The 15,842-nt window shown below is 40.1% G+C and overlaps 1 protein-coding gene across 3 annotated transcripts in view; it reads left to right on the forward strand.

The window, feature by feature from the left end:
* Nucleotides 1-15,842, forward strand: part of EDA (ectodysplasin A) — a 530,968-nt gene that overhangs the window by 425,511 nt on the left and 89,615 nt on the right. For all 3 annotated transcript variants that reach the window (XM_053699041.1, XM_053699042.1, XM_053699043.1), the window contains exon 3: nucleotides 1,375-1,404. In XM_053699041.1, the coding sequence (XP_053555016.1) occupies nucleotides 1,375-1,404 (30 nt within the window). The remainder of the gene's footprint in view (nucleotides 1-1,374; nucleotides 1,405-15,842) is intronic.

A 15,842-nucleotide genomic window follows, 5' to 3' on the forward strand; every position in this document is an offset into this window, starting at 1 on the left:
CCTACCTACAATTATTAACCCCTAATCTGCCGACCGGACCTCACCGCTACTCTAATAAATGTATTAACCCCTAAAGCTAAGTCTAACCCTAACACTAACACCCCCCTAAGGTGTTAGTGTTTTTTTTTTGTAATTTAGTGTTTGTTTGCTTTTGCAATTTAGTGTTTGTTTTTTTTGTAATTTAGTTTAGTTGATTTAATTGTAGATAATTGTAGGTAGTTTATTTAATTAATTTATTGATAGTGTAGTGTTAGGTTTAATTGTAACTTAGGTTAGGATTTATTTTACAGGTAATTTTGTATTTCTTTTAGCTAGGTAGCTATTAAATAGTTATTAACTATTTAATAGCTATTGTACCTGGTTAAAATAAATACAAAGTTGCCTGTAAAATAAATATAAATCCTAAAATAGCTACAGTACAGTATAATTATTATTTATATTGTAGCTATATTAGGGTTTATTTTACAGGTAAGTATTTAGCTGTAAATAGGAATAATTTATTTAATAAGATTTATTTTATTTTGTTAGATAAAAATTATATTTAACTTAGGGGGGTGTTAGGGTTAGGGTTAGACTTAGCTTTAGGGGTTAATACATTTATTATAGTAGCGGTGAGGTCCGGTCGGCAGATTAGGGTTAATAATTGTAGGTAGGTAGCGGCGACATTGGGGGGGGCAGATTAGGGGTTAATAAATATTATGTAGGTGTCGGCGGTGTTAGGGGCAGCAGATTAGGGGTACATAGGGATAATGTAGGTTGCGGCGGTGTGCGGTAGGCAGATTAGGGGTTAAAAAAATTTAATGGAGTGGCGGCGATGTGGGGGGACCTCGGTTTAGGGGTACATAGGTAGTTTATGGGTGTTAGTGTACTTTAGAGCACAGTAGTTAAGAGCTTTATGAACCGGCGTTAGCCCAGAAAGCTCTTAACTCCTGGCTTTTCTCTGCGGCTGGAGTCTTGTCGTTAGATTTCTAACGCTCACTTCAGCCAAGACCGACGTTAGAAAGATCCCATTGAAAAGATAGGATACGCAATTGACGTAAGGGGATCTGCGGTATGGAAAAGTCACGGCTGGAAAGTGAGCGTTAGACCCTTTCCTGACTGACTCTAAATACCAGGGGTAGGACAAAACCAGCGTTAGGACCCCCTAACGCTGGTTTTGACGGCTAACGCAGAACTCTAAATCTAGGTGTATTTTTTTTATTAGCGTCCTAATGGGTTTTATAGCCATACCTTTGTTTACAGAAAATATTTCAATGTAAAATGTTTCCATTTTAGCCAAGTAATATTTGTTTATATTTTACAAAATGTATTTTATATATTTTCTTAAACTTTTAAAACAACTCCCTGATGACTGATTTTTCATTTCTTTTACAGATCCAAGCTCCAACAAAAACAAGAAAAAGGGTAAGTGGCAACAATTACACAGTTAATTTGATTGAAAGAAGAATAAAAGGTGTCCATAATTTTATAATACCATTAGCTTTAAATTAATGCAAACTTATCTTCAATTTATTTCTTACATTAAGAATACATTTATTCTTGCAGAAAATATTATAATAAAGTATATGTTGAGTATATTTATTTTGATAAAATGCTATAATTTTCATTCCAATTTTTTTTCTTCTAAGAACCATATATTAGATATGAGATGTGTGGCCTGAAATAAATGTAAAGTTAATAAAAGTAGTTTAGAAAAAAAGCAGAGAATCCTTCTAAGAGTAATACAGTTTAAAATAAAATGACATGCATATGATCAAATACACTCAATTAAGAAAACATAATAAAAGCTTATCTCCAATTTTTTTTGTTTTAGTCTGCAATTCAAACAATATGTTTCTGCAGTATTATTGTTTTTGTGAGTAGTCTGTAGTAAATTATAACAATATGAATCTCTTCTAATACCACCTTAAAATTATAGAAATGCTGACTCATAGTTGTATAATTTACAATAAAATATGGATATTATCCTCTTCTTTACTCCAGAATTTGGTAAGGAAAATGATAGCTAACAACATGTTTTGTTTTTAGTTTACAGTACATGTGAAGATGTTTAAATATTTAGGCTTCCAAAGAAACTGGTGTGGACAAACTACAAACAAATACAGCATCACTGCTGGAACTTTCTGTTAGGATTAGCAGGTTTAACATGAACACTACATTATATGTAGAGATATGGTTTTATGATGTTGTATTTAATAAATGCATTTTATTTTATTCATGTCAGTTTATATTAACAGGTATTATTTTTCGTGTGGCATTTTCTTTCATCAAATGGTGAGAGTCCACAAGTCATCACGTGTGAATTCCCCTCCTGACCACTAAGAGGAGGCATAAGAAACCCCAGCGTACCAGAGCTTTAAATCCCTCCCACTTTCCATGATTCTCAGTCATTTTTCTTTGCCTCCTTGATGAGGAGTGAGGTGAAAGTGAATTGCAAGTTATATTCGTTGTTGAAAGGAGATCCTGTAACCGATTTGAGGCCTGAATCCTCCTCGCAGTAATCTGTCATTCAGAAGGGTAGACCAGGAGATATCAGCCAGGCAGTAAAAGGTCTTTTCTTAGTCAGAAATTTTGCAGGCCTCCCAGGGGAAATGTGGACTTGTCCACCAATCCCCTGGTCTACAGTGAGCTGTTTCTTGTGGATCCACAGCCCTACCCAGGTAAAATGTGAACTTGTCTACCAGTCCTCTGGGTTGCAGTCGATGCGGTTACTGACTTAGATCCTTGGCATTGTGCTCGCACAGCCTAGGATGGTCTTATCTCCTTGAAGCAAGTTGCTGCAGCTCAGGTAAGCATAGTGAATGAAGGTGCTTAAAGGTAAGAACCTGCACCTTCATAGCGTAAGGGCGGTTAGTATAAACTTTTTTTTAAACTTTTTTAACGCAGCTCCTAAATCTTCCTCTTTTCCTGTGGCTGATTCAGTTTCTAAGGAATGGCAAATGTCAGGTATACCTTTTGTTATATTTACCAAATGTAATCTGTGTTTAATCTTCCTTCTGTTAATAAAGAGATTTGGGAGACTGTTCCTAAGGTAGATGCAGCTATTCCCTCTTTGGTCAGGCATACCACTTTTCCTTTGGAGGATAGTTCCTCCTAAAAATCCTTTAGGTTTCTTAAAGGTTTTCATAGGAGATCCTTTTAGCTTGTAGGATTTATGTTTTGACCTGCAGTCAGTGTTGCATGCATCAACAGTACCTCTGCTGTTTGGTGTGATAATCTTTCAGAACTTGTTTCTCTTGTAAGATGTATCGAGTCCACGGATTCATCCTTACTTGTGGGATATTCTCCTCCCCTACAGGAAGTGGCAGAGAGAGCACCCACAGCAGAGCTTCCTATATAGCTCCCCCCTTAGCTCCACCCCCCAGTCATTCTCTCTGCCTGCTTAACTGCTAGGAAGGGCAAAGAGCTGTGTGGTGACAAAAATGTTAGGTTTTTATTTTCTCAAGCAAAAGTTTGTTATTTTAAATGGTACCGGTGTACTATTTACTCTCTGGCAGAAAAGGGATGAAGATTTCTGCAAGGAGGATGATGATCTTAGCATTTTGTAACTAAGATCCACTGCTGTTCTCACAAGGGCTGAAGAGTACAGGAAAAACTTCAGTTGGGGGGAACATTTTGCAGGCTAAACTGCATCAATGTATGTTCAGTCTATTTTTTTCTAGACAGACTATGTTATTTCTAGAAAAGGCTGGCAATATCCCCATGAGGGAAGGGTAAGCTGTATTCAGACACTTGGATAGGAATTTCAGCTTGCATGAAGGGCTCATTAGTTACTGGTGACACTGTTTGGTAAAAACGTTTTTGTTTATTCAGTGAATGATGCAATTATAAAGTTTTTTTGAAGGGACTAAAGGGGTCATTGTGGCTTGTTTTTGAGTTTTCTAACCCACATGGTTAATTTAGAGACACTCTAGTGTTTGTCTGTTAAGCCTCAAAACTCGAGTGAGGTGGGAGGGGCCTATTTTCGGGCCTCAGTTGTGCTGTTTCTTTTCCTCTGAGACTTCTAGCTGCTTCTCCAGAGGTTCCTGCCGTGTTTTGAGGGCTGTAAAAGAAGTTTTTTCCCCCACAAATTGTTCTGAAGGGCAGGTAGGAGCCACAGCAGCACTGCTGTGGAAAAGTGCTGAAAGTCTTTTTTACTGGTTTTGATGTTTTTTCAATCCGTTTTTGCCATTAAGGGGTTAATTGTTTATTTGCATAGCTGTGCAAAGTTACTAAGGCTATATGATAGTACTGTAAAAATTTTGTTATGTTTACTGCTTTTTTACACTGTTTTGCAGAATTTGTGCAGCTTTTTTTCCTCTTAAAGGCACAGTACCGTTTTATTTCTAAGTTTTATTTACTTTGATTACAGTGTTTTCCAAGCTTGATTGTTACATTACTAGCCTGTTTAACATGTCTGACACCAAGGAAAATCCTTGTTCAATATGTTTTGAAGCCATTGTGATACCCCCTCTTAGAATGTGTCCCAATTGTACTGATATGTCTATAAACTATATAGAACATATATTAGCACTTAAATATAGAGCAATAGATGATTCTCAGTCAGAAGTAAATGAGGGTTCGCCATCTAGCTCTCCCCAATTGTCACAACCAGTAACGCCCGCACAAGTGACGCCAAGTCTATTTCATTTATTTTGCAAGACATGGCCACAGTTATGAATACAACCGTCACAGAGGTTTTATCCTGACTGCCTGGTTTACAAGGAAAGCTGGACAGCTCTGGGTTAAGGAAAAATGCTGAGCAGTCTGACGCTTTAGTAGCCTTATCTGATATGCCCTCACAATGCTCTGAGGTAGGGGTGAGGGATTTGTTATCTGAGGGAGAAATTTCTGACTCAGGAAAGACGCTTCCTCAGACAGATTCTGATATGACGGCCTTTAAATTTAAGCTCCTTTAACACCTCCGCTTATTGCTCAGGGAGATATTAGCGGCTCTAGATGATTGTGACCCTATAGTGGTACCAGAGAAATTGTGTAAGATGGATAAATACTTAGAGGTTCCTGTTTACACTGATGTTTTTTTCCAGTCCCTAAGAGGATTGTGAATATTATTGCTAAGGAGTGGGTTAGACCAGGTATTCCGTTCATTCCCCCTCCTGTTTTTAAGAAAATGTTTCCGATATCTGACACCATGCGGGACTCGTGGCAGACAGTTCCTAAGGTGGAGGGAGCTATTTCTACTCTGTCTAAGCGTACAACTATACCTATTGAAGTCAGTTGTGCTTTCAAAGATCCTATGGATAAAAAATTAGAGGGTCTCCTGAAGAAAATTTTTGTTCATCAAGGTTTTCTTCTTCAACCTATTGCGTGCATTGTTCCTGCAACTACTGCAGCTGCTTTCTGGTTTGAGGCTCTATTAGAGGCTCTTCAGATGGAGACTCCATTAGAAGAAATTTTGGACAGAATTAAGGCTCTTAAATTGGCTAATTCTTTTATTACAGATGCTGCTTTTCAACTGGCTAAATTAGTGGCAAAGAATTCAGGTTTTGCCATTTTAGCATGCAGGGTGTTATGGCTTAATCCTGGTCTGCTGATGTGTCATCTAAAACTAAACTTTTGAACATCCCTTTCAAAGGAAAGACCCTATTCGGGCCTGAATTGAAAGAGAGAGTGGCTCATTGTAACGACAGATACCATCCTGCTAGGCCGGGATGCAGTCTGGAACTCCCTGAAAGCACAGGGCTTATGGTCTCGGGAGGAATCTCTTCTCCCGATAAATATTCTAGAACTGAGAGCGATATTCAATGCGCTTCAGGCGTGGCCTCAGCTTGCTGCGGCCAAATTCATCAGGTTCAGTCGGACAACATCACGACTGTAGCTTATATCAATCATCAAGGAGGAACAAGGAGTTCTCTAGCGATGATGGAGGTAACCAAAATAATCCGATGGGCAGAGGATCACTCTTGCCATCTATCAGCAATCCACATCCCAGGAGTAGAGAACTGGGAGGCGGATTTCCTAAGTCGTTAGATTTTTCATCTGGGGGAGTGGGAACTCCATCCGGAGGTATTTGCCCAGCTGATTCAGCTATGGGGCACACCAGCATTGGATCTGATGGCGTCCCGTCAGAATACCAAACTTTCTCGTTACGGGTCCAGGTCCCGGGATCCCAAGGCGGTACTGATAGATGCTCTAGCAGTGCCTTGGTCCTTCAATCTGGTCTATGTATTTCCTCTCCTTCTACGTCTAGTTGCCAGAATAAAGCAGGAGAGAGCTTCAGTTATTCTGATAGCACCTGTGTGGCCACGCAGGACTTGGTATGCAGACCTAGTGGACATGTCCTCGGTTCTACCATGGACTCTGCCAATGAGGCAGGACCTTCTAATCCAAGGTCTGTTCACGCATCCAAATCTAATTTCTCTGCGTCTGACTGCTTGGAGATTGAACGCCTGATTCTATCAAAGCGTGCTTTTCCATTGATACCCTGATTCAGGCTAGAAAGCCTGTCACCAGGAAGATCTATCATAAGATTTGGCGCAAATATCTTTATTGGTGTGAATCCAAACGTTACTCGTGACGTAAGATTAGGATTCCTAGAATATTGTCTTTTCTCCAAGAAGGTTTGGAGAAGGGATTATCAGCTAGTTCCTTATAAGGACAAATATCTGCTTTGTCTATTCTTCTACACAAACGTCTGGCAGATGTCCCAGACGTTCGAGAATTTAGTCAGGCTTTGGTCAGAATCAAGCCTGTATTTAAACCTGTTGCTCCGCCATGGAGCCTAAATTTAGTTCTTAAAGTTCTTCAAGGGGTTCCGTTTGAACCTATGCATTCCATGGATATTAACCTTCTATCTTGGAAAGTTTTGTTTTTAGTAGCTATCTCTTCGGCTCGAAGAGTTTCTGAGCTATTTGCTTTACAGTGTGATTCCCCTTATCTTATTTTCCATGCAGATAAGGTGGTTTAGCGTACCAAACCTGGGTTTCTTCCTAAGGTTGTTTCTTATAAGAATATCAATCAAGAGATTGTTGTTTCTTCACTGTGTCCTAATCCTTCTTCAAAGAAGGAACGTCTGTTGCACAATTTTGATGTGGTTCGAGCTTTAAAGTTCTACTTACAAGCAACTAAGGATTTCCGTCAAACATCTTCATTGTTTGTTGTTTATTCTGGTAAGCGGAGAGGTCAGAAGGCTACGGCTACCTCTCTTTCCATTTGGCTGAAAAGCATCATCCGTTTGGCTTATGAGACTGCTGGCCAACAGTCTCCTGAAAGAATTACTGCTCATTCTACTAGAGCTGTGGCTTCCACATGGCTTTTAAAAATGAGGCTTCTGTTGAACAGATTTGTAATGCGGCGACTTGGTCTTCATTTCATAATTTTTCCAAATTTTCCAAATTTGATACTTTTGCTTCTTCGGAGGCTATTTTTGGGAGAAAGGTTCTACAAGCAGTGGTGCCTTCCGTTTAAGGCCCCTGTCTTGTCCCTCCCTTCATCCGTGTCCTAAAGCTTTGGTATTGGTATCCCACAAGTAAGGATGAATCCGTGGACTCGATACATCTTACAAGAGAAAACATAATTAATGCTTACCTGATAAATTTATTTCTCTTGTGATGTATCGAGTCCATGGCCTGCCCTGTTTATTAAGACAGGCATATATATTTTTATTTTTAAACTTTCATTCACCACTGCACCCTATAGTTACTCCTTTTTCTTCCTAGCCTTCGGTCGAATGACTGGGGGGTGGAGCTAAGGGGGAGCTATATAGGCAGCTCTGCTGTGGGTGCTCTCTCTGCCACTTCCTGTAGGGGAGGAGAATATCCCACAAGTAAGGATGAATCCGTGGACTCGATACATCACAAGAGAAATAAATTTATCAGGTAAGCATAAATTATGTTTTTTGGGGAAACCAATCTAGATGAGGTTCGGGATTGGATTAGCAAATTAATTTACTTGTGATCTAGCAGTGGTAATGTTTCACATTAATGCTAAGAATGCTGCATTAGCTGTTTTAGCTAGACAAGCTTTGTGGCCTGTCTTGGTCTGCTGATGTGGTTTCTAAGCGCAAACTGTTTTTACTCCCTTTCCAGGGTAAATCTCTGTATGAGCCTGGACTGGATGCTATTATTGCCACAGTCACAGTGGTTAAGGGAGCTTTCTTTCATATAGGTGGTGAGAGTCCATGAGCTAGTTACTGATGGGGATCTAAATACAAAGTGATTTGTAGAGGACAGCCCCAAAAAGTGCTATGTACTTGCTCAACCTCTGTATGGAACGGCTGTCCAAAAAAGTCATTTCTGATAGGTCTAAGAAGGGGGGAGGTTTCTAGAAGGAGCACCTCTAAAAGAGGCTACAGTACGCTATAGAGTATGTGTACAATATAGATGATTGTCTATAGTATAGAATTTGAAATAGCTAAGCACAATATCTATGCCTAGTTATGTTGTTTGAACACAATATGTGTACTTGTATTATCTTTTCAGTAGAACACTGTAGTAACAACAAAAATAAAAATAAAAATTATATGTTTGGACTGTACTGATGGGATATACATTCCTTCCAGGAGGGGGCAAAGTTTCCCAAACCTCAAATGCCTATAAATACACCTCCCACCTCATTAATACCTCAGTTTTAAAAAAAAACTTTGCCTCCTTAGGAGGTGGTGAAGCATGATGTGCTTGATTTCTTCAGTGAAAGGCGCTTCTAAGCATATTGAAGCCCAGTTCCTCTCTAAGTACAGTGTTTGTCTGAGGGATGTGAAGGGAGTATTGCCTGATGATACCATGTTTTTACCTATGGGAAATCTATTCATAAGGCTTTCTGGAAATCGGTCGCAGGGATTCATCTGCTGCCTCCCTTTATAGATTGATATTATACTCTTGTACCATTACCTCTGCTGATGTTTCAGTACTGGTTTGGCTGTCTGCTATATGTGGATGGGTGTCATTATTATAAAACACTCTCAACTATGGATTGGGCACTTTTTAAATAACGTTGTTATATATTGTTTGTATACATGCCTTGAGTCAGTATTTCAATGCTCTTTTTTAGCGACTTTTTTTATTAGTGGCTAAAATATTTGTCAAGGTTGGTAGAGTCTGAAACATAGGGTTTTTTTTTTTGAGCTATTAATTATTTTATAAATATTGAAGAATGCTATGTTTATGTCTCTCATAACCGCATTGTAATCCATTCTGTTAAGTTTATTTTTGTTAAAAAAAAATTATATTGCCCAGCAAGCCGTTTTTTTCTTACCTGCTTTAGTATGGTAGAACTTTTCAAAATTTGCACGAAACACTCATGTTATGACGCTATTTACGTCATGCGTGACGCATCATCATTTCACAATGTTTTTTTTGGCGCCAAATATTTCCCACCTTTTTTACCATTATAAGCTCCGTCCCCAGCTCATTCAGTGCTCTCAGTAAACGCTTTGAGAGTTTTTGTGCAGCACTATTTTTATAAATCAGTTGATTCTTTTTCAATTAGTTTCCCATTCTCTCGAGCCTGTTATATATAGGAGCATGGATATAAAATTGCAGATTTAAAATATTTTTTTCATTTTTTGTTTTTTTTGCAACTATGTCTCAAACTGAACCTGCCTCAGATGTTACCATAGGATTTGAGCTGCCTGAACACGTTTCTGCCAAAGCTAAGTGTGTTTGTTGTAAAAAAGCTGACCTAAATTCTTCAGCTCAATTATGTGGCTCTTGTTTTGACAATATGTTAAATGCTGATAATATATCTATGATTACAAATGCGCCCACTGTTATTCCATCTCAGTCTAATGTACACAGCATTCCTGCAGAAATGAAAGATTTTATTTCTGCAGTTATAGAGAAGGCAATGACTGCTATTCTGCCTTCAAATAAACATAAAAGGGGTTTGCAATACTTTCCTAAGCCTAGTGAATTTAGTTCTGACCTTCAGCATACTGATGTATCTTCTACTGATGGAGTTTCCTCTGATTTAGAGGATGCTACGTCAGAGACAGATATAGACACATCTTTTTTTTTATTTAAGATAGAATATATTTGCTCTCTCATAACGTAAGTATTTGTTTACTTTGGGTATTGAGGCATCTAAACCTCCTGATGATAAGACTAGTAATCATTTAAATTCTGTATTTAAAACTACTGTTATTACTACTGAAGTATTTCCTATTCCAGATGCTATCTCCAATGTGATTGCTAAAGAATGGTCTAAACCTGTTACCTCTATTAACCCTTCTTCTAGGTTTAAGAAATTGTATCCTTTACCTGTGGCTAATTTTGAACTTTGAGAAACAGTCCCTAAATTTGATGGGGCGATTTCCACTTTTGCTAAACGTACTACCATTCCTATGGAAGGCAGCACTTCTTTTAAAGACCCTTTAGATAGACTTACAGAACACTTACCTTTCCGATTCATCCAGATCACTATCGATTTCTGAGATTCTCCTTTTTAAACAAGCATTACCAAATTATTGCTCTTCCATTTGCCCTTGCAACAGCACCAAGAATATTTTCAAAGGTTATCGGTGCCCTTCTATCTGTAATCAGAGAGCAGGGCATTGCAGTGTTTACTTATTTGGACGATATCTTGGTACTAGCTCAATCTTTTCATTTAACAGAAACTATTGTTGTTTCTTCATAAATATGGTTGGAGGATCAATTTACCATAAAGTTTCTTTATTCATCAGTCAAAGGTCACCTTTTTAGGTTTCCAGATAGATTTAGTGCCCATGACTCTATCCCTAACAGAAAAGAGATGATTGAGATTGGTTTCAGCTTGTCTAAACCTTCAGCCTCTATCATTCTCTTCAGTGGCTTTGTGTCTCATGATTGCAGCATAGGACGCTATCCCTTTTGCTCGTTTTCATATGAGACCTCTACAGCTTTGCATGTTGCACCAATGGTGCAGGGATTATACTCCGATATCATAACTGATATACTTAAATCCCAACACTCAAATCTCTCTGACTTGGTGGTTAAACCATCACCTTATTGTTCAAGGGGCCTCCTTTGTTTATCCTACCTGGACTGTGATCACAACAGATGCAAGTCTCACAAGTTGGGGAACTGTCTGGGGGTCTCGGACAGCACAAGGAGTGTGGAATCCTCAAGAGGCGAGGTTACCAATCAATATCTTAGAACTCTGTGTTATTTTCAGAGCTCTTCAGGCTTGGCCTCTATTAAAGAGAGAACCATATATTCGGTTTCAGACAGACAATGTCACAACAGTGGCATATGTCAATCATCAAGGGGGGACTCACAGTCCCCTAGCAATGAAAGAAGTATCTCTAATACTTTCTTGTGCGGAATCCAACTCTTGTCGAATCACTGCAATTCATATACTAGGTGTAGACAATTGGGAAGCCGTCAAACTCTACATTCGGGGGAGTGGTTTCTGCATCCCGATTGCCAACTTTGGTCACTTCCTCTAAGACCAGACCTTCAGTGTCAAGGCCCGTTTTTCCATCCGGATCTCAAATCTCTAAATTTGAAGGCATGGGAATTGAACGATTTGTCCTTAGTCATAGAGATTTCTCTGACTCAGTGATTAACACTATGATACAGGCTTGTAAACCTGTTTCAAGGAAAATATATCACAAGGTTTGGAAAACCTATATTTCATGGTGTTCCACTCATGATTATTCTTGGCATTCTTTTAGAATTCCTAGGATTCTTCATTTCTTCTACAAGATACGACGAGTCCACGGATTTCATCCTTACTTGTGGGATATTAACCTCCTGCTAACAGGAAGTGGCAAAGAGTACCACAGCAGAGCTGTATATATAGCTCCTCCCTTCCCTCCACCCCCAGTCATTCTCTTTGCCTGTGTTAGTAATAGGAAGAGGTAAAGTGAGGTGTTAGTTTTAGTTTCTTCAATCAAGAAGTTTTTTATTTTTAAATGGTACCGGTGAGTACTATTTTCCTCAGGGAGATATGGAAGAAGATTTCTGCCCTGAGGTTGATGATCTTAGCAGATGTAACTAAGTTCCATGTCGGTTCCCACAGAGCTTCTGAAGGTAGTACAAGAGAAATCTTCAGTGTGGAGAACGGTGTCATGCTACAAGCAGCATTGAGGTATGTTCAGTCCTTTAATTCTGAGGAGACTTAGTATATCAGAACTGGCTGACATTTTTTCCCTGCAAGGGAAGGGGTAAGCAGTAGACCTGTACACAAAGGGTATTACTGAAAAACCTATGTTTATTTCTATAATTGACATGGTACTGGGCTGAAAGCAGTATATGAAAGGGATACTGGGAGAGGCAGCTTAACGGTTTTTATTTGGGAGACAAATAATCACTATGGCTGTAATATTTCTGTTGTACTTTAAGGGGACCACATGGCTTTATTTGCTAACCGCTTCCCATGCGGTTGTATAGACTAATGCAAACGTTGTCCATGATGGGCGGGGCCTATTTTCGTGCGCTCAGTTGTGCAGTTTACTCTGACTGAGAAGGCAGCAGGCATTTGCTCCGGTTGGGCCTAAACTTGTTCTCTGTTAACCCGGATCGTTGTTGAGTCATTTTGCAATACCCTGGGGGCAGGTAGGTGCCACAGCAGAGCTGTGACGAGGTGCAGGGGTCTTTTTTCAAATCAAATATGTTTTTTGCTATAAATGTCTGTTAAAGGTTAAATTCACCCTTTGCTCTTAGGGTGCAATAATTTTTGGCACAATTGAATATGTGTATTTAATTATATTGCGTTATTTAACGTTTTTAGGCAGTTTAGAAAAAATTGTGCGCTTTTTTATTTCTTAAAGTGTAAAGTGTTTAACGACTATTGTGGTTATTGCTAGTCTGTTCAACATGTCTGACATTGAGGATACTAACTGCTCTATGTGTTTAGAAGCCATTGTGGAACCCCCTCTTACATTGTGTACCTCCTGTACTGAAAGGGCCTTACATTGTAAAAAGCATATTTTAGGTAAAAAAAAGTGTGCCTAAGGATGATTCTCAGTCTGAAGAGAATCAGGATATGCCATCCAATTCTCCCCAAGTGTTACAACCTTTAACGCCCACACAAGCGACGCCAAGTACCTCTAGTGCGTCTAATTCTTTTATTCTGCAGGAGATGGCTGCAGTTATGTCAACTACCCTTACAGAGGTATTATCTAAATTACCAGTGTTACAGGGTAAAAGCAGACGGTCAGGTATTAATGTGAATACTGAATCCTCTGATGCTTTATTGGCTATTTCCGACGTACCCTCACAGTGCTTTGAGTTGGGGGTCAGGGAATTGCTGTCTGAGGGGGAACTTTCAGACTCAGGAAATATGTTACCTCAGACAGGTTCGGACGTCATGTCCTTTAAATTTGAGCTTGAACACCTCCGCCTGTTACTTTGGGAGGTTTTAGTGACTCTGGATGATTATGACCCTATTGTGATACCACCAGAGAAATTGTGTAAGATGGACAAATATCTAGAGGTACCTACTTACACTCATGTTTTTCCGGTTCCTAAAAGAATTTCGGAAATTGTAAAGAAGGAATGGGATAGACCAGGTATACCGTTCTCTTCTCCTCCTAATTTTAATAAAATGTTTCCCATATCAAAAACCATTCGGGACTCTTGGCAAACGGTCCCTAAGGTGGAGGGAGCTATATCTACCCTGGCTAAATGTACGACTATACCTATTGAGGACAGTTGTGCTTTCAAAGACCCTATGGATAAGAAGTTAGAGGTTCTTCTAAAGAAATTATTTATTCATCAGAGTTTTCTTTTACAACCTACAGCTTGCATTGTTCCAGTGACTACTGCAGCAGCTTTTTGGTTTGATGCTCTAGAAGAGTTGAGACCCCATTAGAGGACATTTTGGATAGAATTAAGGCTCTCAAGGTAGCTAATTCTTTTATTACAGATGCCGCTTTTCAAATTGCTAAATTAGCGGCGAAAAATGCAAGATTTGCCATTTTAGCCCATAGAGCATTATGGCTCAAATCTTGGTCTGCTGATGTGTCATCAAAATCTAAGCTTTTAGCTATTCCTTTTAAGGGTAAGACCCTATTCGGGCCTGAATTGAAGGAAATAATTTCTGACATTATTGGAGGTAAAGGCCATGTCCTACCTCAGGATAAGTCTGTTAAGATGAGGGGTAAACAAAATAATTTTCGTTCCTTTTGAAATTTTAAAGGAGTACCCTCTGCTTTCTCTTCCTCCACAAAGCAGGAAGGGAATTTTGCTCAATCCAAGTCAGTCTGGAGACCCAACCAGGCTTGGAATAAAGGTAAACAATCCAAGAAGCCCTCTGCTGCTACAAAGACAGTATGAAGGTGCGGCCCCCGATCCAGGACCGGATCTAGTAGGGGGCAGACTTTCTTTCTTTGCTCAGGCTTGGGCAAGAGATGTTCAGGACCCCTGGGCATTGGAAATCGTGACCCACGGGTATCAACTGGAATTCAAGGATTTTCTCCCAAGAGGGAGATTTCATCTTTCACGATTGTCTGTAGACCGGATAAAAAGAGAGACGTTCTTACGCTGTGTAAAAGACCTCTTTACCATGGGAGTAATTTGTCCCATTCCAAAACTGGAACAGGGGCAGGGGTTTTACTCAAATCTTTTCATGGTTCCCAAAAAAGAGGGAACTTTCAGACCCATTCTAGATCTCAAGTGTCTAAACAAGTTTCTCAGAGTCCCATCGTTCAAGATGGAGACTATACGAACAATTTTACTAATGATTCAGGAGGGTCAATATATGACTACCGTGGACTTGAAGGATGCATACCTTCATATCCCTATTCACAAGGATCATCATCAGGTCCTAAGGTTTGCCTTCCTGGACAAACATTTTCAGTTTGTGGCTCTTCCCTTTGGGTTGGCCACAGCACCCAGGATCTTCACAAAGGTTCTAGGGTCCCTTCTGGTGGTTCTCAGACCGCGGGGCATAGCAGTGGTGCCTTATCTGGACGCTATTTTGATTCAGGCCTCAACTTATCATCTGACAAAATCTCACACAGACACAGTGTTGTCTTTCCTGAGGACTCACGGTTGGAAGGTGAACATCGAAAAGAGTTCACTAGTTCCACGGACAAGGGTTCCCTTCTTGGGAACTCTGATAGACTCGATAGACATGAAAATATTTCTGACGGAGGTCAGAAAGTCAAAGATTCTAAATACTTGCCGAGCACTTCAGTCCATTCCTTGGACATCAGTGGCTCAGTGTAAGGAAGTAATTGGATTAATGGTAGCGGCAATGGACATCATTCCGTTTGCTCGCTTTCATCTCAGACCACTGCAGCTGTGCATGCTCGGACAGTGGACTGGGGACTATGCAAATTTATCTCCTCAGATAAATCTGGATCAAGAGACCAGAGACTCTCTTCTTTGGTGGTTGTCGCCGGATCATCTGTCCCAGGGGACGTGTTTCGGCAGGCCCTCGTGGGTGATAGTGACGACGGACGCCAGTCTACTGGGCTGGGGTGCAGTCTGGAATTACCTGAAGGTTCAGGGTGTTTGGACTCAGGTGGAGTCTCGACTTCCAATCAATATTCTGGAACTGAGAGCAATATTCAATGTGCTTCAAGCGTGGCCTCAGTTGGCTTCGGCCAAATTCATCAGATTCCGGTCGGACAATATCACAACTGTGGCTTATATCAATCATCAGGGGGGAACAAGGAGTTCCTTAGCGATGATAGAAGTATCCAAGATAATCCGATGGGTGGAGGCCCACTCTTGTTATCTATCGGCAATCTACATCCCAGGAGTAGAGAACTGGGAAGCAGATTTTCTAAATCGTCAGACTTTTCATCCGGGGGAGTGGGAACTTCACCTGGAGGTGTTTGCCTCACTGATTCTCCAATGGGGCAGGCCGGAATTGGATCTGATGGCATCTTGACAGAATGCCAAGCTTCCACAATACGGATCCAGGTTGAGGGATCCCCAGGCCGAACTGATAGATGCCTTGGCAGTGCCTTGGTC

This window comes from Bombina bombina, chromosome 1 (assembly GCF_027579735.1).
Source record: "Bombina bombina isolate aBomBom1 chromosome 1, aBomBom1.pri, whole genome shotgun sequence".
In the NCBI taxonomy this organism is placed as follows: Eukaryota; Metazoa; Chordata; class Amphibia; order Anura; family Bombinatoridae; genus Bombina; species Bombina bombina.